Below are 22,711 nucleotides of genomic sequence, written 5' to 3'. Positions count from 1 at the left end.
TAGAACCTGCAACCTTTGGGTGTACAGGATGACGCTCAAACCAACTGAGCCACCCAGCTAGGGATATGTAGATTTTTAGAAGCCATATTGATCCTGGCCAGTGTGGCTCTGTGGTTGAGTGTGGACCCATGCAACAAGAGGTTAAGGATTTGAAAAAAAAAAAAAAAAAGAGGTTAAGGATTTGGATGTAAGAGTAGGAGGAACATCTCCTCAGGGGAAGAGAATCATTCTTCATCAGACTGAAAGAAAAGAGGAAGATGAGTGAAGCCATAAAGAAATCCTGGGTGCCTGGCTGGTATGGCTCAGTTGGTTGAATGTCATCCCAGGCACCAGGAGGTCGCTGGTTTGATTCTTGGTCAGGGCACATTCCTGGGGTTGTGGGCTTGATCCCCATTAGGGGGCGTGCAGGAGGCAGTCGATTGATGTTTCTCTATCATCGATGTTCCTATCTCTGTCTTCTCCCTCTCCCTTCCTCTCTCTAAAAATCAATTTTTAAAAAGCCATATTGAGGGGTCATAGGCAAAGCAGAGCAAACCAGGTAAACAAGGTCACAACGATGTGAAATACTCCTTTATTAAGGGAACCATATCTAGCTGGGAAAGGCTGAATCATCAAAGTGGTGTGGTAGGGATAAGGTGAAAGAGTGAGCAAGAAGTGAATTTGGGGCCCTACATACTATGAGAAGTGATGGTAGCCAATCAAGGATTCTGGATTCTCCTAGAAGTCTAGTTAATACCTGCTCTCTTTTTTGACCTCCTATACATCTTTTTCTTTCTTAATATATTTTATTAATGTTTTACAGAGAGGAAGGGAGAAGGATAGAGAATTAGAAACATCGATGAGAAAGAAACATCAATTAGCTGTCTCCTGCACACCCCCTACTGGGGATGTGCCCGCAACCAAGTCACATGCCCTTGACCGGAATCGAACCTGGGACCCTTGAGTTCACAGGCCGACGCTCTATCCACTGAGCCAAACCAGTCAGGGTCTATACATCTTTTTGCCCCCTTAATCATAGCTGATGATCTCATTGAGACAATAGAAACCATCAAAAAGGAACTCCCTCCTTTTCAAATCATTAATCCCACCTGCATGTGCACCCAGGGAGTCCTTTTGATCCTGGTTACCAGGAAGAAGGTGTTCTTTCTAGCAAAGGTCACATTCTACTTGGCTACCAGGTACCACTCCCACCTAGTCAATTCTTTTCTGCCTCAGATACCCTCCATTTCCCTTAATCACCACTGTTTCTCTTTCCATTGCTTCATTCCCATCACTCCTTGCAGTTATCCCCCACCTTAAAAACACTTCCTTAACCTCATGTTCCCCTCCAACAACCACCCAATTTCTCTGTTCTACGAAACAAAAGTTCTTAAAAGAGTTGTTTATACAGGTTTTTCTCTATTCCTCAACTCTTATTAATCTTTAAAAAATTTACTTTTTTAAGTGGTAAAACAAATGGAAACAGAGTACCTGTATTTCTGTAGCATAGCCAACAAGCTCCCCTCCCCGGGGCAACAACTATTCTCAGTTTCTTGCATAATTCTTTCATAGATAGTCTATAAATTAAAATATAAATATAGTATATATCTACAACACAAAGTGTGAACACTAATGTAAGTTATGGACTTTAGTTAATAATAATGTACTAATACTGGTTCATCAAATGTAATAAAGGTACCACAATAATGGAAGATATTAATTATAGAGGAATCCCTGAACAGGAGGAAAAGGGAATATATGGAAACTCTGTATTATCTGCTCAATTTCCTGTAAAACCAAAACTTCTCTAAAAAATAGTCTATTAATTAAAAAAAAAATAGCTATCACACCCTACTCTTAGGTCAAAAAGAAAGTCAAAGCTAAGAAAATCAGACTGGCCCTAGCCTGTTTGGCTCAGTGGATAGAGCATTGGCCTGCAGACTGAAGGGTCCCAGGTTTGATTCCGGTCAAGGGCACATGCCTGGGTTGCAGGCTCCGTCCAATGTGCAGGAGGCAGCCAATCAATGATTCCCTCATCACTGATGTTTCTATCTCTCTCTTCCTCTCCCTTCTCTGAAACCAATAAAAATATATTTGGGGAAAAAATTTTAAAAAAAGAAAGAAAATCAGACTATGTAAAAAATAACAATAATAAAAGCATTACAAAGTACATTAGTTTACAATTAAAGCAGAGCTTAGAGGAAATTTGGTAGACATAAATATATATAGTAATAAATAAGAATTAGAAAAAGAATAGCTTAAAGAAAGCAGAAGGAAGAAATTAGTAAATTGCAAAGGAGAAACTAAAAAATCAGAAAATAGAAAAATTCTGGAAATAGTAAGTATGAATTCAAGAAATAGTTCTTTGAAAAAACAAGACAAGCCCTTGCTGGTCTGGCTCAGTGAATAGAGCGTCAGCCGGAGAACTGAAGGGTCCCAGGTTCGATTCTAGTCAAGGGCACATGCCTGAGTTGGGAGCTCGACCCCCAGTGTGGGGTGTGCAGGAGGCAGCCAATCAGTGATTTTCTTCTCATCATTGAGGTTTTTATCTCTCTCTCCTCCCTTCCTCTCTGAAATCAATAAAAATATATTTAAAAAAACTTAATTTATTAAATATTCCAGACATACTGAAAGGCACACCTGTGAAACCACCACCAACCTAAAGAATAAAACATTACCAAAGCATTTTTAGCCCCTGTGCACTTTTTGATTAAATCTCTCCAGTTCACCACTATCTTGAAATTGTAGTGTTTACCATCCTCATGCATTTCTTTATAATTTTATAACACATATGCCCCTAAAAAGTTTTATTTTGCACGCTTTAAATTATACAGTACATATTCAACCTCTTTTACCCTGTTTCTTTTTAGATTATCCACGTTTGTAGATATGGCATTAGTTCATTTTCCCATTGATTTTTAGAGAGTGAAAGGGAGAGGGATTGATGTAAGAAACATCCCTTCAGCCCTAACTGGTTTGGCTCAGTGAATAGAGCGTCGGCCTGTGGACTGAAGGGTCCCAGGTTCGATTCCGGTCAAGGGCATGTGCCTTGGTTGCAGGCGCATCCCCAGTGGGGGGTGTGCAGGAGGCAGCTGATGGATGTTTCTAACTCTCTATTTCTCTCCCTTCTCTCTGTAAAAAATCAATAAAATATATTACCAAAAAAATAAAATAAAATAAAATAAACATCCCTTCAGTTGCGTTCCTTTAGGAGCCCCAACCAGGAAACCAGGAATCCAACTTCAAACTCAGGTATGTGCCAGGTATGTGCCCTAACCTGGAATCGAACCTGCAGCCTTTCCGCGCACAGGACCACGCTCACGCTCCATTAACCTAGCCACTCCAGCCCGGCCGTTATACCATTTCTGGAATTTTATTTCAATTAATTTCCGCAAAGTCTATGGGTTAAAACCGTTAGGTAATACATTTTGCTGATGAGAAAACAAACAAACGAACACCCACCTCTTCGTTTTGAGACACTATTCTTCACTCAACGCCGCGTTTTCCTGCCAGCCCTACAAAGGCCCTTGACGGCCGTTTCACTGGGCATCCTTCCCCTCACCACCACCCTCTCCAAAGCCTCCTCCTTCCCGTCACCACCACCCTCTCCAAAGCCTCCTTTGCACCGAGGCTGCCCTGGAGGGCGCCGTGGCTAGGGAACGCGCGACAGCGACAGGATTTGGACCACTAGAGCCACCGTACCCGCCGGTCCCCTCTCGGCTTTCCTCCGCCGCGCTGGAGAAGGCGGGGCCGGAGGCTTCCGGCAGCACCGCGCTTCGGGATTGGCTAGCGCTTCGGACACCGGAAGTGCCGCCGTCTCTCCCTTTCCAGAGCCGCTGTCGCCGCCGAAGTTTACAGGGCTGCCCCGGAAGTCCTCCGCCCGCCTCCCGTCCTCGGCGAACATGGCGGTGGACTCGGCGATGGAACTGCTATTTTTAGATACTTTTAAACACCCCAGCGCTGAGGTAAGACTTGGCTTCTTGATTCCGATTCTGCTTCTCCACGGTGGGACGCTTCCAAAAATAAAAATAAAAATCCTGAGGCGTGCTTCGACTTTCCCTCCTGCCGGCGGCGGCCTTACATTCTGCACGTCCACACCCCCTCCCCCCAGCTGGGTGTGGGCACCACGTCTGCGGGAGGGCACCGGCGGCCAGGCCCTTGCTCTGCGTTGTCTTAGGCTCCGGCGTCTGTGGTTGAGTTGGCTCTTCTGCTGGCTTTGCTCCCCTGCCCCCGTGCCCCCGTCAGCTTGGGGCCTGGAAAATACCTTGGTTCTGCGGTTTAGCCCAGGTGGTGCTGGGGAGGGTCTCAGACGGCCTGTGTTTGACAGCTGTCCCGGAGGCCGAGCAGCTCACGATGGCTTCGTGATTCCTAAGTCCCTCCTCCCAGGTCCCTTTTCCTAACGGGAGTTAGGCTGCCCAGGTGTGACACCCATTCGGTTCAGGAGTCACCCGTGAGGACGTGACGTATTTGCACGGAGCGGCTTTTGCGTGGTGGCTCCCTGCGAGGAGGGGAATAGTCAGATAATTGCTGTCCAGCTAGTAGAGTCGTTTTGGGAGGCGAAGGTGGGGAATTGTGGCGTCATCTTTTCGAGGTAAACGGAACATGAAGGATGAGCGTTACTCCTTTGTAAAATAGACTTAATAATAGTGCCTGCCACATAAAGTTTAATCACATGCCAAAATGATTTGGATATTAAAGAGGTTAACGTGTACAAGGTACATAGCAAATGCTCGGTAAACCTTAGCCAGTATTAATATTACCACCACCCCCCCCCCCCCCCGTGACTAGTACTATTATTATAATCATTACTTTATTATTATTGTTACTGTTAACGGTTCACTTTCTCTATTTCTCAGTATGATCATCTGAGGTGGATGGACATTAAGTCCTGTGATAGGAGCATTTAGGGCAACAAGGAAGAGCAGGAGAGGGTCCATTCTTAGCCTGTTTTGGAAAAAGTATGGGAGCAGGGAGATAAACGTCATGATTTCGTCAAGACTGACTTGGAAACCAGAAGGGAATTGGCTGTGTTGTGTACACACAACTGTGAGACATTATTAAACATCTAAAATGGAAAAAAAAAAGAATGAACATTAAGTCTATAGGGAAATTTTTAAAACCTCAGAACCCACATTTTCTTTCAGTGTAAACGTAATCATTTTAGAGAACTGTTCTTTCTTTGAAGATAGCGATGATAGTGGGTAGTGGTTGTATCTTAATGCGTTACTTGACAAAATAAAAAGTCAACAACGTTGACTTTCTAATTATTTTAACAAATGGTTTATAGGTCTATAAAAAAAGTTTGGAAACTTGAGCATGTTTTACTAACAATGCATTCATTTGTGGTCTCTGATTTCATGTGGGTCAGTTAGCTCTGTTCAGTGAGTATACTTTTCTGACTAATTACAGCTAGGCTTTAGAAAACTCAGGATGGAGGCAGCAGAATTGGATCAGAACAAGCCTATTATGTGTACAGAAATAGCGAACAGTTAAAAATGAAACAAGCATATGATGAATTAGTGTAGGAAAATTGGCGTTCACCACTTACATATTTAAGAAGCTAATATTTCTTTATTTTTAGACAAACATTGAGGACCAGGAGAGGATAGGACCAGTTGTGTGGTAGTAAATACCTTCTGGCAATGATTGGGAAAGGCTTAGTAGAGATCATATTTGATCTGAGTCTTGAAGAAGTAGAAGTTTGTGGGGGAGATATGGAATATTGAGATGTTTGTTCTTAAGACATTTATAACTTAAGTATTGGAGATTAGGTCCACAACATTATAACTCAAGTTAGAATGTTATGATTGCATGAAGAGACAGAGTGGGAATTCCTTGGGGTTTATCACCTTTATTTCCAAAATGCCCATCACTTGCTGACATATTAGGACCTTAATCAATATTTATTTAGCTCCCTTTGTTGGTTCAAATAAAGGCTGTGTGAGTTTAGAGGAGGGAGAGATCACTCTTCATTTGAGATTATCAGGGAAGAGTTCATCAAGGCAGTCGGCATATGAACTTGGTCTTTGGTGCAAGATATGTCCCACAGTTGTAGACAGGAGGGCCTTCTGGAGTAGTGACTCCTCCATAGTGTTTGCTGAAAGTAGCAGTACGCAGTGACACCTGAATGACAGTTCTAAGCCAGATCATAGAAGTTGTTGGATGCTCAGCAAAGGAGTGGAAACTTTATTTTGTAGGAAATGGGTAGCTTTTAAGCAGGTAAATTATGTGATTAGTAAAATACATTAGGTAGGTTAATCTATCAGTAATATCTAAAATGGTTCAGAAATATTTAGAGGTGACAAATCATGATGAAAAGATTAGAGGAGTAGTGAAAGCAGGAGTTAGCAAATGGGCAGTAATCATTGTTAGCTTTTTAAAAATATGTTTTTATTGATTTTTAGATAGGAAGGAAGGGAGAGGGGGAGAGAGATAGAAACATCGATGATGAGAGAGAATCATTGATCGGTTGCCTCCTGCATGCCCCTACTGGGGATCAAGCCCAAAACCCAGGCATGTGCTAAAGTTTCACAAGGGAAATATTTAAAAGGGTTTGAGGATGCTAAATGAATTGCATATTGTGTTTGTGGTTTGTTTGCCACTTTTTAAAAACTAAAAATACTTTAGTAAATTTAAAAATATTTTTTATTGATTTCGAGGAAGGGAGAGGGAGAGAGAGAGAGAAACATCAATGATGAGATCGAATCATTGATTGGTCCTGATTGGGAATTAAACCATAACCTCCTGGTTCATAGGTTGATGTTCAACCACTAAGCCACACTGGTTGGGCTATTTTAGTAAATTTTAATTTCATTATAGAAAAATTAAAAATTATATAAAAGCAAAAGCTTTCATAGTTTCACTTTTCTTAGATCTCAGCTATTATTAATTAAAAATTTTTTTTCCAAGTCCTCTAGTAAATACATACAGGGTAGGGCAAAGGTAGGTTTACAGTTGCAAGTATGTGAAACAGTTTATTTTTGTATTATTATTTATTAATGTATTTTCTATGTGAACAACTGTAAATGTACTTTTGCTCAACCCTGCATATGCTTAAATGTATACACCCATTGTCCACTTTAATGTACTGATACTGTAATATTATTTTGTGATATCTTTTACCTAATGATGTGTAATGCATCTTTATAAATCAAGACGTACACCTATATAACATTTTAAAAGCAAGCTTCATTTTTAAACAATTGAAAAAATTTTTTTGATTTTTTTAAAATTGATTTCAGAGAGGAAGGGTAAGGGAGAGCTAGAAACATCAATGATGAGAGAGAATCATTGATTGGCTGTCTACTGCATACTCCCCACGGGGGACTGAGCTTGCAACCTAGGCATGTGCCCTGACTGGGAATCACCTGTTGACCTCCTGGTTCATAGGTTGATGCTCAACCACTGAGCCATGCCAGCTGGGCTTAAACATTTTTTTTTATTAGGTAGTACATGTATGAGGTACAAATTCAAAAGGTACAAAAGGGTATAGAGAAGCCCAGCTGAGAGAAGATTTGGGATATACAAGGGAGAGGCACCTATCTAGACTTGATCTGGCTCACCTTTCAAGATAAAGTTGACATCTGAAAGGCATGACAGAGGAGTGTGGGAAGATTCTAAGCAGAGACAGTAGCATGATAAAGGTGAAAAAGCGCATGGTATGTTGGGCTATACATTCGGACTTGTTTTTAAGACCAAGGAGTTTGGCCCAGGGATAGTAAGGAGCAGGGAAGTGATACATTTACATTCTAGAACGACCTCACTGCAATAGAATGCGTTGGAGGAGAACAAGAAAGAAGTACAAAACCACTTAGTACTCCATTGCTTTTTTTTCCACATTGGAGTGCATAGTGTCTAGAACTATGTGACAGCATGAATGGAGGGAATTACATACACTTGGAAACTATGTAGAGGTTTAGTGAATAAGACTTGATGTTTGGATGGATGAATGACTTAGGTGAGAAAGAAGCCAGGGATGACAATAGTTTCTGTCTTTGGCCATTGTGTGGATGGTGGTGCTATCACTGATACAGTTTGTTGAGTTTGTGGTGCTAGAGGGACATTTACGAGGAGATTTCCAGTTGGCAGTTGGATATAGTGGTCTGGGGCTCAGGAGAGAGGTCCTAGATGGAGATCATGGATTTGGAGTTGACTTTTGGCAGCAGATCAAATCTTATTTCTTGAATTATGTTGATTATACTTAGCTGTTCTGTCCTATTTTCCTCCCCTATTTTGCCCTGTAGCCATGATGAATTATGCTTGCAGTTACTTGACCCTTCCACATTCCTGTTTGCTTTCCTTTTGTGCATACTTCTTCCTTTGCCTGGAAAGATTTTCCTTCTCTTACACTGATTGTTTCCTTGAAGAATTAATTAGCTCAGGTTCTACTTCTTTTGGGAAAACTTACCCCCCTCCCCCAAATCTGAGTTAGGTAAGTACCCCTCTGAATTTTTATAGTTTCCTGTGTGAGTCTATCTTAGTAAGTTATTTGTCTACCACAATAGATTATTCCTTAATGGCAGAGGTTGTCTTGCCTTTGTATCCACAGGACCTAGTATAATTTGAGACATAATAGACATTTAATAAATGTTTAGAAATAATTATTGAATAAAAGTCATAGCATCTAATACAGAAAATTTTCTATTTATAAGCAAAATAGATTTTGAAAGGCTGTAAAAAGCTTAAGTTCATTTTTGTAGGTCCATAGTGACTATATCCTAACTACTACTAATACCATTCATTAATTAGTAGCAGGCAGGGTAGAGGAGAATAGAATTGATAAACTTTTGTTCTAAGCTTCTTTTGTAAAATAATGAGAATTTATAACCATGTCAGTAAAGGAGCTTCTATGTACAGTCATGTTGCATAACAACATTTTGGTCAATGATGGACTGGATATATGACATTTTATCTTTGACAGTTAAAGCATTTTAATAATAAATTTATATTAAGATTTCTATGCCATATATATTTAATTATAATCTCTGAGTTTAAATTGCAAAATTGGGATGCCATCTCTCTGTCACATATTAGGAAAGACAAACTTGAACAATATTTTGGTCTGTTGATATGCATAATATTCTTTGCAGCTTCAAGAGAGACTGAAGACTCGGTCTTTCTAGATGCAAATAATGTGAACCATTCTTCTCATTATGAACTTTGACCACTAGGTAATGCTGACTGACTGAACTAAGAAAAGTTGATGTGAAATAGTCCAAAAACAATGTGAAACTTTCTTTTAAAATTATTGATCACAAGAGCTTCATTTGTTTGATCTTAAGTCAATTGATAGAAAGAAATAAGTATATACTAAATTTATGCTATCCATTTCTTTTATTATGATAAACTTAGTTTGTGTATTTTTTTCTTTTTTAAATTTCAGAGAGCGTTTGCCTCAACTATGCTGTGCCTTGGTATTAGTTAGTGTGTTAAGTTTAAGAGATTAAGCTAATTTAAATACAGATCCACAATCCCTTATCTATAATTCAGAAATTCTAGAAAAATCTGCCCTGAATTCATTTGAGCATGTAGTCTGATCTGAACTGACATGATGCTAGTTCGAATCTTTATTTAGTATGAATGCTTATATATGTAACTACAGAAATATTAATGTTTTGATGAAAAGGCACTGTCCCAGAAGCCACTGTGGGTGTTAAATAATAAGCAGTATTTGTATCATGTTAGCTTTTTAAAGATCTGAAAAAAGTCAGGATTCTAAAAGGTATCTGACTTTAGAGGTTTCCAATAAGGGATTGTAGGTCTGTATTGGCTTAAGCAAAACATCAGGGAGGAAGATACACTGTAGAAAATGTTAATATACAAATGGAAAGATTTAAGTAGGTACATTTTATCATCAGCTATTTTTAAAAAATGATTTACATAGTATAAGTAATATAATAGCAATGTTTTAATGATAAGGAGTTGAAGATTATTTGTGACATTCTGAATGAAACAAATTGAAGATGAATAATTTTTTTTTAAGATGAGTAAATTTTGACTTAGTGTTTTACTTACAGTATGTCCTTCCCCCTCCCCTTTTTAAAGCAAAGTTCTCATATAGATGTGGTTCGTTTTCCATGTGTGGTTTATATTAATGAAGTCCGAGTCATACCCCCAGGAGTAAGAGCCCATAGCAACCTGCCTGACAATAGAGCATATGGGTAAGTCAGCTTTCCTTTTAAAAGTATTTTTGACTAAAGGTTTTCCTAGTAACATATTCATTTTTTTTGGTAATTTATATATTAAAAAAATTTTTTTTATTGAATTTATTGGGGTGACATTGGTTAAAAAAATTATATAGATTTCAGTAGAAACATTTTTTTCCCCAAGGAAAGAAAATTAATGTTTTATTACAAACTCATTTTATTAGGCTGATATCACCTTAAGTCATATAAAGACAGCATAAGGAAAGGTAACTATAAGTCCATTTTGCTTATGAACAATATGTAAAAATCCTAAACAACATATCCAGTATATATACCTAAATCCATTAATATGTTACAAATATTGGATCAAGGAAGGATGATTTAGCTTTAGAAATTCTATCAATGCAACTCACTGTATTGACTAAATAGAACTCTTTCATAGTGATCTTGATAAATTTCAACATTTATTAATGATTATAAAACTTCTGCATGCTCAGCTTCTGCCACTTGAGTTATATGCTTCCCAAGCCTCAGTTGTGTTTGTTCCCAAAGCTCTTTCTTTATACCAGTTGTCTTTGCTATTTGAATTATGTAATTTAGTTAAATGTTATATAAACAAAAGCATTTTAATTGTGAAGAACTGCTGCTCTGAAAGTTCAATTTAATGTTTTGGAAACACTTTTTAAAGACAAATCAATAATAAATTTTGCTATAAGATCTTTGTATTCCCTGTCATAGTTAAAAGCAAAGGTCTTGTTCCTATATCAAAAGACACATTTTTAAATGCAAAATTTTAAGATAATATTTTATAAGTAAAAATATCAACAAAATAAATCCTAAATCTTTATGTTGCATTGTAAATTGACGCTAGGTTTTCTCTATAATCCATATATCATTATAAACTTAAAAAGAGTAATTATTTGGCCTAAGTATTAGTTTAAAATTGTTCTTTTCATTTTTCTTTAAATTAGTGGAAATAGGTTTATTGTCATTTCCCAAAATATTCTAGAGTGGCATAATGTAGTAGATGAAGTACTTTTAACCTTTTCCCTTAAAAATAAATAAGAATTAGTCTGAATATTTAGAAATATATTTTTGTTATATAACTACATTTTTTTTAAACTACATTTTTAATACTATTTTAATAGTAATCAGTTTTCCTGACTTATTGACAATCTTCTTAGCCTGGTACATGTGTCTTTTTAAAAATATGTAGCTTCACATTAGCCATTAGTTGTACTTAGCAAGTTGTTATTTGAAGCTTCTCTTTTTTTAGGCTCTATGTTGGAAATAAAATGTAACACATGGTCACTAACATGGAGTTGCTGATAATTTTGTAACAACTGACATAAAACAGGAATTTGATCTTTGTAATATGAGTATTCATCTTTGATTTTAATTACATGTATTGGAGATCTAAACTAAATTTTGGTTGTGGAAACATGAATATATATAATAAATATAACTCTATAGATTTTTAGCATATAGCCTAGGTATTAAACTTATGTATCAATACCACATTTCATTATGTTCATGCTGTGATAGCTCATTTTCTATTATGTGGAGTTAAATCAGCTACTTAGTGGTAAGTGTTATGGTACAGATTCATAGTTAAGGACTCATTTTTTAATAATTGTGATATAAAATCTTCACATATTTTTAGGTCATTCAAAAGTAAGACAAATGCAAAACAAAGCAATGTTTAATGTTTAAGCTGAGAAATCATTATGATTGACTATCTTTTTCCCCATGTTTAAGAAAATAAAAATTAATGTTTTTTATAATTTCTTTCTTCTTACTTTTCCTATAAAGGGAAATATTTGTAAAAGGAAAAGGAGTAATGATAATGTATCCTGCAGTCTACTCTAATTGTATTGCTTTTGGTTAAGAACAGTCTATTAGTTATATATTGCTGCATAACAAATTAAATGAGTTTAGCAGCCTAAAACAGTAAAACAGTTATTATCTCACTATTTCTGAGGGTCAGGAATCTGGGAGTAGCATAGTTGGCTCAAGTTTCCTCTTGAGCTTATGGTTAAGATTTGGGCCTGGCTGCAGAGGCCAAAGATTTGACTAGGGCTGGAGAATTGGTTTTGAACTCTCCTGTTGGCCGGAGATTTCAGTTCCTTGCCAGGAGATCCTCTCTTTGAGGTGCTCATGTCAAACATGCAGTTCTCAAGAATTATTTAAATCTTAGGAATATTATATCTTAATTCTAGAATTGATCTTAAATTTGCACTTATTATTATTATTTTCTTGGTTATAATTTGAACTGTTTATTGCAAAAGCTGACATTTCAACTTTGTTTTATTCACAGGGAGACATCTCCGCACACATTTCAGTTAGACTTATTCTTTAACAATGTAAGCAAACCAAGTGCCCCTGTTTTCGATAGATTGGGAAGGTATGTACCTACTGGGTAATTTCACCAGAAACTCATGAATTAGTAAGCAAGCCTCTTCGTTTTTTATGTTTCATTTTTAATATATTTTATTGATTTTTTTACAGATAGGAAGAGAGAGGGATATAGAGTTAGAAACATCGATGAGAGAGAAACATCGATGAGCTGCCTCCTGCACACACCCCACTGGGATGTGCCCGCAGCAAAGGCACATGCCCTTGACTGGAATCGAACCTGGGACCCCTCAGTCCACAGGCCGACGCTCTATCCACTGAGCCAAACCGGTCAGGGAAAAATAGGTGCCTTATAAAATTTTGGTCCCAGTATAGTAAATTTTTTGAAGACTATAATGCTATGGTTCTTTACTCTCCCTGTACATTAGAATTGCTTGGGGGATTTTTCAAAAATACTGATACCTACACTCACCCCAAATCAATTATATTAGAATCTCTAGAGGGTTCGTTTTACACTTAAAAACAAAACAAAACACAAAACACTTTGGGGGAAGTAAATAAAACCCAAACTTTGTAGTTTATTAAAATGAAAATTTAGCATGGTTTTATTAAAATATATGAAACTAGGAAGACTTACTTCTTCACGAACTGTAATGTTCAGAATTTGAGCCTATATATTTATTCCTACTCTTTTGGCAGCCTGGAATATGATGAGAATACGTCCATCATCTTTAGACCCAACTCAAAGGTAATAGTGGAAATCATTTTTCAATTTGTTACTGTTTGTTTTCACCTCCATTCAGAGTTTTTGGTCCAAGTAAACCAGTGATGCAGATTGTCAGCTTATTTCCAGAATATCACCATTACTTCTTTGATTCCTCTTGTACCCAGAAACTATTTTAAAATGGAGCAAAGACATTGTAATGTCATTCTTGACCTATAAAGCTCTTTTTTCTTCTAATTTTATATTTGAGTCAGGAAGAGGTCAGCGTCTGTGCTTTCCCTTCTTATATTTAGGTGGGCAAATTCAGAAGATGATAAATAGGTCATCTTATTTGCAGAATAAAAATATTAAACACTATTGTGCCTTAGTTAAGGTTTCCTAAAAAATACATATTTCATATTTCTTCCTTTCATACCAAAAGTATGCCTTTTTTCTTGATATACCAAATGCCATTCTAGAAGCATCTAGATCTGAATCATGGAAGATCTTAAATGCAAAAATAATTGTGATCTAGTTTGAAATTACTTAGCACACTGTTTTTGGTGGGATATGGGTGTTTAATCCTCTGCGCCCTGTTTAGACTAAAAATTTCCTTCCTTACTTCTTTATCTTCTTAATTGGATTTCTGTTTAGAGTCTGTCAATCCCTGGGCATAGTCTTTAAGCCTTTTTTCTTGTCCCCAGTTTCCCTTTACTGGAGTTTGCTAGAGTTAGCCAGGAGAATAATAATTTGTTCCTTACTGTACCTCTAGAATGGGTTATATTACCACTTATTACTTCATTTTTACCTAACATGGTAGAGTGTAAAGGAAACTCAGAAGTCAGGGGCTAGTCCAGGTTTTTCTACTAACACTCTGATTTTCTTATTTGTTGATAATATTTGCTCTGATTACCTCTCATAGTTTTGTGAATATAGAGGAATTAATGTAGATAAGTTCTGGGAAAATTGTTATTTTTATTTTATAAGAGTATTGAAGATTAATGTCATTGATAAAGTCTTTGATCATTTTAGGAGAAAGTTTTGCAAAAACAATTTGTTTAATGCTTTTTTAAGTACAACATGGGTACATAAAATATTACCTGCATGTTTGAATTGGGCATGTAAAAAGAATGCTATACAATTTTATGGACTTTATAAATGTTGAGGCTGAGCACAATTTATACTTTTGTGCACCTCCATTATCATTGTAACTATTGGGGTTTAATTAATTAATTGGCAGTAACTCCCACTTAATTTCATTCTCATTTCTAATCCCTTAGTTAGGAATCTGTTATGCTGTTTGTACAGGATTCACATATGGTGTGGGACTGGTGATGTTCTTGAGACAGGCTTAGAGATGGTAACTCTAGAGGGCCATATAAAAGCTGTGCTTATGGGTGAATTTTCACCAATATTGACCTTTGCATTTTCAGCATACTTTTAAGGACTTTAGTTGAACCACAAAGTAATTTGATATCAATTTACTTGTAACATATTAAAACATTAATTTGAAAGATATTTTCCCCTAACAAATCAGGTGAATACTGATGGTTTGGTGCTAAGAGGCTGGTATAATTGTCTGACACTGGCAATCTACGGATCAGTGGATAGAGTGATAAGTCATGACAGAGACTCTCCACCACCACCACCTCCACCTCCACCACCTCCTCAACCACAACCAAGTTTGAAAAAGAATCCAAAACATGGTGAGAATTTTAAACTTGCTTCTGTCAGTGACATTTATGTTCATTATAGCAGGAAAATGTAATTCAAAGAGCTCTTCTATCTTTTGAACCTTGCTTAAGACTTGACAAGGTATTTATCAGTCTCCCATTCTTTCCTATAAAAGTTTCTTTTTATATTGAAGAGGTTACATGTTATTTTCTTCCTCTACTTTCCTACAATGCTTTTAAAATTATTTTTTAAAATTTAAATATGTAAATGATAATGTAATCAAGTGGTTATTCATAGTTTACTATAAAAATTATCTCTAAAAGAATTGAAGAAGTCTGGCCGGTGTTGCTCAGTGGTTGAGCCAAGAGGTCATGGTTCGATTCCTGGTCAGGGCTTCCAGGCTTGATCCCCAGTAGGGGGTGTGCAGGAGGCAGCTGATCAATGATGTTTCTCTCTCATTGATGTTTCTGTCTTTCTATCCTTCTCCCTTCCTCTCTCTAAAATCAGTAAAAACATTTTTTTAAAAGAATTGAGCAATAAGCAATAAATTTGGTATATATTTTTAGGATACTCATTTTAAAAAATAAGTTTTGATTTTTCAATTACAACTGACATGTAATATTATTAGTTTCAAGTGTACAAGCCAGTGGTTTATTTATATAACCCACAAAGTAATCACCCTAATAAATCTTGTACCCATCTGACACCATACATAGTTAATTCAATACTATTGACTATATTCTCTATGTTGTACTTTATATCCCCATGATTATTCTGCAACCGCCAGTTTGTACTTCTTTTTTTTAAGTGACTTATTTTTCCAGAACCAGAATCTAATCAAGCATTTGGTTGTCTTTTAAGTTTTTGGAAACTTAGAACAATCACCCCTGACCACCACCCCCCCTTTTTTTTAATTGATTTCAGAGCGGAAGGGAGAGAGAGAGAGAGATACATCAATGATGAGAATCATTGATTGGCTGCCTCCTGCATGCCCCATACTGGGGGGGGATCAAGCCTGCAACCCGGGCATGTGCCCTTGGCTGAATTGAACCCGGGATCCTTCAGTCCGCAGGCGGACGCTCTATCCACTGAGCCAAACTGGCTAGGGCCAGTTTGTACTTCTTCTTCTTTTTTTTTTTAAAATATATTTTATTGATTTTTTTACAGAGAGAGGAAGGGAGAGGGATAGAGAGTTAGAAACATCGATCAGCTGCCTCCTGCACACCCCCTACTGGGAATGTGCCCATAACCAAGGTACATGCCCTTGACCAGAATCGAACCTGGGACCTTTCAGTCCGCAGGCCGACGCTCTATCACTGAGCCAAACCGGTTAGGGCCATTCTTTTTCCCCCCAGAGTTGTATTACGTTGTATGAATGTATTATAATCTAGTTAACCAGTCAGTCCTTGAAGAATATTTAGGTAGTTTCCAGTTTTTGATTGTTGCACATAAAGCTGGTGTGAACATTCATGTACACCTTCCTGCAGGAAAATAAGTTAATTTCTCTAGGTTAATGTGCAAGAGTATACACATTATATTTTGGTATGTGGAAAGTCAGAAACTCTAACTTTCATTAATATAAATTAGCAAAATTCTATTAGACATCAGGACAGAAAAGTTGATCAATAAATCCTGAAGATAAAAAACTCAAATCATGAGTGGTATTTTTGTCATGCATTCATTTCTCTATACTTTAATAACCTGAAAGTTCTTTTTCTGTCTCTAATTAAACTCTAGCTGATGGGGAGAAAGAAGATCAGTTTAATGGAAGCCCCCCAAGACCACAGCCAAGGGGACCAAGAACTCCACCGGGACCCCCTCCGCCCGATGATGATGAAGATGATCCTATGCCTTTGCCAGGTACAAATAAAATCAGTGCTAGTTTTTTTTAACCCTCTTGATTAATGTTAATAGTGCTTTTTGATTAAAGAAAAGAAATTAGATGCTAGTAATAAAATCTTGATGAATGGTCCTCCCCTTTCTTATTGTGTGTAATTCTTTATATTGTTTTGTTGGCATATGAAGTTATTTTTTAAAAATCAGTTAATTCATTTAAAGCTGTCACAACATTGCTTTGAAAATAAAGTGTTAATGTGTTATAGTGTTATGCACAGAAGAGTACCAGTAAAAATAAGCACTATGTAGTGGAAGAGATAAAATTCTGCATATTTAATAGATAAAAAGAAAAGAACTAGTTTATGGTGTTAGAACATAAAATATTAGACTTGATTAACTTTGACTATATAAAGTTGTACAGTGTATATTCTTAGTATTTTTTAAAAACAAGCTTTTTATAAAAAGTATAAGATAAATCATTCAAAATGTCACTAAGTAATTGCAATTTCCAATCCTGCTGCCTCATGTTATTTAAACTATTAAAATAATCTGTGCCTTAAGGACCTGAATAGATATTTTTGTAAAAGGACATACAGATGTCCAATAGACATATGAAAAGATGCTCAACATTAATCACCAGGGAAATGCAAATTAAAACCACAGTGAGCTATCACCTCCCACCTGCCAGAGTAGCTGTCATCAGTAAATCAACAAACAACAAGTGTTGGTGAGGATGTGGAAAAAAGAGAACTCTCATGCGTAGTTGATAGGAATGTAAATTAGTGCAGCCACTATGCAAAACAGTATGGAGGTTCCTCAGAAATTAAAAATAGAACTATCCGAGTCAACAATTCCATTTCTGGGTATTTATCCTAAAAAATCCAAAACACTAATTTGAAAAGATATATGCACCCACATGTTTATTGCAGCATTATTACAGTAGCCAAGATATGGAAGCAATCTAGGTGACCATTGTTAGACAAATGGATAAAGAAGAGATGATAAATATATACAATGGAATATTACTCAGCCATAAAAAAAGAATGAAATCTTACCACTTGCAACAACATGGATGGACTTAAGGGTATTGTGCTAAGTCAGACAGAAAAAAAACAAAACCATATGACTTCACTTATATGTGGAATCTAAAAACAAATAAATGAAGAAACAAAATAAACTTATAGAGTACAAATTGATAAGTCGCCAAATGGGAGGGGTTAGGAGGATGGGTGAAGAAGGTGAAAGGGATTAAGAAGTATAGATTGGCAGTTATAAATTGGTCATGGTGATATAAAGTACAGCATTGGGAATATAGTGAGTATTATTGAAATTACTGTGTATGGTGTCAGATAGGAACTAGACTTATCAGAGTGATCACTTTTTAAAGTATATAAACGTCTAGTCACTCTGCTGTACACCTGAAACTAATATAATAATATTGTATCTTAACTGTAAATGAAAAGTAAATTTTAAAAAATAATCTGTGCCTTAAATCAATTTTTCAGTGTCTGGTGACAAGGAAGAGGATGCTCCACATAGAGAAGATTACTTTGAGCCCATTTCTCCTGATCGGAATTCTGTTCCCCAAGAAGGTCAATATTCTGATGAAGGAGAAGTAGAAGAGGAACAGCACGAAGAAGGAGAAGATGATGAGGATGATGTGGATGTAGAGGAAGAAGAGGATGAGGATGAGGATGATCGCCAAACAGTAGACAGTATTCCTGAAGAGGAAGATGAAGAGGAAGAGGAAGAAGGTGAAGATGATGAAGAAGGTGAGTTATATTAGCTAGGACTTTCTGGTTTTAAGTGCTAGAAGCTAATTTGATGTATGTTTGAGCTATGCAAAAGAATTTATAATAAACACTAGAGGCTCGATGCACAAAATTTGTGCAAGGGTAGGCCTTTGCAGCCCTGGCTGCCTCCAGCCCCAGCTGCCAGGGGACTCGCATCCCTGTTTGCCTCGCAGCCCCGCCCCCTGCCTGTACTGCCTTGGCCTGGCGCTGCCACCACACACCACTGGTTCCCTGGTTCCGCAGAGTCCCCCAGTCGATCGCCCCGCAGAGGGTGGCCTGGGCTTCTCTCTTTGGGGCGATCTTGGAGCCCCGGATTGATCACCCTGCTGGCCGGTGGCCTGGGCCTCCCTCTCTGGGGCAATTGTGGGGCAATGGCGAGCCCCCCGAGCAATCGCATCGCACCCGCCTTGGCTGGCCTGGCTCCATTGCGTGTCATAGCGTGGTCATCTGGACGGTCGTTCTGCTGTTCGGCTCTTTGGTCGATTTGCATATTACGCTTTTATTATTATAGAAGATAGGCTTTTAAGAAACCCAAGGGTTGGAATATAACTGCGCTTCAAGACTTGACTAGAGGTTGGATTTCCGTCTTTGCTTTATATTACTATTTTATATTCTGTCAACTAACTTGTTTTTCTATTCACCCCACAGTTTTAATCTCTCTTTTTATTCAACCAGTTTACCTGGCTGTATCTCGGTTCCATTTCCAATTTCCTGGGTTTTGTTTGGCTTGCTACACTATAAGTTGCCCTTTGATACCATCAGCTTTGATCAGGGAAGCAGGTCATGCAGCAAATACATAGTGACTCGGAATTTGGTAGGCTGTTTTCAGAATAAGGAATGGTGTTGTAGATGGGTGGAATTCCTAAAGATGTCTGCCACCTAGATATTTCAGCAAAAAGTTACATTAGTTTTAGAAATTCAGGGAGAAAAGAATCTCAGTACAGAAATATGTGATGGCATGATGCTAAAGACTACTTTAATTAGGCTTTGCTTTTTTTAGAAGCAAAAAAAGAGAGATACTCAAGCTGTTGGACTCTTCATTTGTCCAAGAAATGGCATATAATTTTAAAGCATTTATGCAAAATGACAGATAATCTGCCTTGGTTTTTTCTAAAATAGTGAAGATTGGAGTTATTCTGCATGAGAGTGAGGCTCATTTCAGCATCACAGAGGCCCTTTTACAAGGTATAAATAATTAGGTTGAGTGATACTTTCTTTTGAAAGAAGAGCCTTTTTTTAAAAAAGTTTATTGGTTTTTAGAGAGAGAGGAAAAGAGAGGGAGAGAGAGAAACATCAATGTGAGAGTGCAACATTGATTGGCTGCCTCCTGTACACCCCCTGTCAGGATTTGTGTCTGCAACCTGGGCATGTGCCCTGACCAGGAATCAAACCTACAACCTCTTGGTTCATGGGATGGTACTCAGCCAACTGAACCATACCTGCCAGGGCGAGTGATACTTTTTTAGCTTCCCCCATTCCCAGAACATCAAGTAATCCTTTTTAGATGTATTGTATTTGACTGGCAAATAGTAGTTAGATTTCAGGCAGGCTGTTTTCTTTATCAGAGGACATTTTAGTAGAGAAGGTGAGAGAATAAGGCTAGTTAATTTCTAATTTTATTTTTGTGAGGAAAAGATACCTGTAGCATATTTAGTTGTAAAGCTGAGCAGAGATAATAGAGGACTTTGCTTATGAAGTTTCTTCATAATTATTATAAATGTTGGTAATTGTTAAGGTGTTGGGGCAGAAGTTAATTTTGTTGAGGAAATCATATTTTTGCCATGCTATTAAATAAATTGTTTTTGATTAATTAGATTTTTTTTCATTAAACAACAATGATGTAATATTTAAATATTATCCAAACTAATTTTCAGGTGATGATGGTTATGAACAAATTTCCAGTGATGAAGATGGAATTGCTGACTTGGAACGGGAAACATTTAAGTATCCAAACTTTGATGTTGAATACACTGCTGAAGACTTAGCTTCGGTTCCTCCTATGACATATGATCCATATGATAGGGAACTTGTGCCACTTTTATACTTCAGCTGTCCATACAAGACGACTTTCGAAATTGAAATCAGTAGAATGAAGGATCAAGGCCCAGAAAAAGAAAATTCAGGGGCAATAGAAGCCTCAGTGAAGTTAACTGAACTGTTAGATTTGTATCGGGAAGACAGAGGTGCAAAGTGGGTAACGGCTTTAGAAGAAATTCCAAGTTTAATAATAAAAGGATTAAGTTATTTGCAATTGAAAAACACGAAACCAGACTGCTTTGGCCAGTTGGTAGACTGGACCATGCAAGCTTTAAATTTACAAGTAGCCCTTCGCCAACCCATTGCCTTAAATGTCCGACAGCTCAAAGCTGGGACCAAATTAGTGTCCTCACTAGCAGAATGTGGAGCTCAAGGAGTCATGGGACTGCTCCAGGCAGGAGTGATCGATGGATTATTTGAGCTCCTGTTTGCTGATCATGTCTCATCTTCCCTTAAGTTAAATGCTTTTAAAGCTTTGGACAGTGTCATTAGTATGACAGAAGGAATGGAAGCTTTTTTAAGAGGTAGACAGAGTGAAAAAAGTGGCTATCAAAAACTTCTCGAGCTCATACTTTTGGATCAGACTGTGAGGGTTGTCACTGCTGGTTCAGCTATCCTTCAGAAGTGCCATTTCTATGAAATCCTGTCAGAGATTAAAAGACTTGGTGACCATTTAGCAGAGAAGACTTCATCTGTTCCTAACCACAGTGAACCTGATCATGACACAGATACTGGACTTGAAAGAACAAACCCAGAATATGAAAATGAGGTAGAGGCTTCAATGGATATGGATCTTTTGGAATCCTCAAATATAACTGAAGGGGAAATAGAAAAGCTTATTAATCTCCTGGAAGAAGTTTTCCATTTAATGGAAACTGCACCTCATACAATGGTCCAACCTCCTGTTAAGTCTTTCCCAACGATGGCGCGTATTACTGGACCTCCAGAGAGGGATGATCCGTATCCTGTTCTCTTTAGGTAAGGCTTCTTTGGTTTGGGGAAATTATTTCACAGATGATTGGCGGCAATTAGATGTGGTTGATTTTTTTTTTTTAAATGTCTAATGCATATCTGTGTAAGAATACTTGATATTTAAAAATAGCCGTGAGACTGAGAAGTATGTTACAGTGGGTGAACTATATTTTGTTAGCATTTAAAGTAGTATTAGCAACTTAAGTTAAATATAGAATTATCAACAACAATGCTTAGATAAGCACATATATGAGCAAGAATAAAGGAGAAACTGCTGAATTGCTTCTAGAAAGATGGTGTAAGAGGATGGGTGACATAGGAAGGAGAGCTTTTCTGTATGAACCTTTTACCTTCATTCCTCTAACATATTGTAAGTTAAATTTATATCTTACTAACTTAATTTTAGAGGCCTGGTTAAACATATCTTTAAGGCTTAATTAGCATTTGTTTCTGCCATCTACCTTTCTTGTTATCTGTTGATAGAGTTTTGCCCACGGTATATTTTTTAAATTTTCTTTTAGTTTTTGAGACTTTTTTAGGGGCATTTTATCTGTAAATAATTTTATAACTAATGGAAAAATGCTATTTTTATTTTATTTCCTATATCTGTGATTTATCTGTGATTGAATTTGCCTTGATTTGGGGCATAGTGCAATAACACAAAATAGGGTATTTGTTCACTCTTAAAGTCTATGCCTGTCCATTCTTGTTTTTAGCTGAAACAGATCTTGCCTTAGTTTGAGTTCTTATAAGGAGGAATAAGAGATAATATTTGCTAGAACAATTATCTGGTATGAGGTCAAGAGTACAAATGTAGGGGTTTGGCTTAGAACAAGATATAAAAGAAACCTTATGAATGCACAGATATACATTTGTAGTATGGAGACAGTAAAGGAGCCAAGACACTCCTCACTGATCACTTGTTTTTAGTAAAGTGGGAGGTAAGGCATGCACTGAGGATGACTGAGGGAAGTGAATGTAGGAAATTTTCAAGTAGTCACTCAGGGGAAACTAGTAATTTATGACCTATTAAATCTTGTTTTTTCCACCATAACTGAAGGAGGTATATTTGGGTATCAGACTTTAGGAAATAAAGAGTCTGAAATTCAACATTAAAGAATTTTGATTTAGTTTTTAGAATGTGGAAAGATCTTGAATATCTGATACGATATGATCAAAGTTGTCCTCAAGGATTATTTGTTGCAAGATGTATTGCA

General features: G+C 37.1%; 1 protein-coding gene across 1 annotated transcript in view; it reads left to right on the top strand.

Annotated features, from left to right (window-relative positions):
* The first annotated feature begins 3,705 nt into the window (after window positions 1-3,705).
* VIRMA (vir like m6A methyltransferase associated) overlaps window positions 3,706-22,711 on the top strand; it is a 48,475-nt gene continuing 29,469 nt past the window's right edge. The window contains exons 1-8 of the mRNA XM_079796468.1: window positions 3,706-3,944; window positions 10,024-10,139; window positions 12,442-12,528; window positions 13,179-13,227; window positions 14,720-14,888; window positions 16,594-16,716; window positions 18,198-18,464; window positions 20,360-21,500. Of these exons, the coding sequence (XP_079652594.1) occupies window positions 3,882-3,944; window positions 10,024-10,139; window positions 12,442-12,528; window positions 13,179-13,227; window positions 14,720-14,888; window positions 16,594-16,716; window positions 18,198-18,464; window positions 20,360-21,500 (2,015 nt within the window). The 5' untranslated portion in view covers window positions 3,706-3,881. The remainder of the gene's footprint in view (window positions 3,945-10,023; window positions 10,140-12,441; window positions 12,529-13,178; window positions 13,228-14,719; window positions 14,889-16,593; window positions 16,717-18,197; window positions 18,465-20,359; window positions 21,501-22,711) is intronic.

The sequence above is a fragment of the Cnephaeus nilssonii genome, assembly GCF_951640355.1.
Source record: "Cnephaeus nilssonii genome assembly, chromosome: 18".
NCBI classification, from domain to species: Eukaryota; Metazoa; Chordata; class Mammalia; order Chiroptera; family Vespertilionidae; genus Cnephaeus; species Cnephaeus nilssonii.
This window is presented reverse-complemented; position numbering and strand designations above follow the sequence as displayed.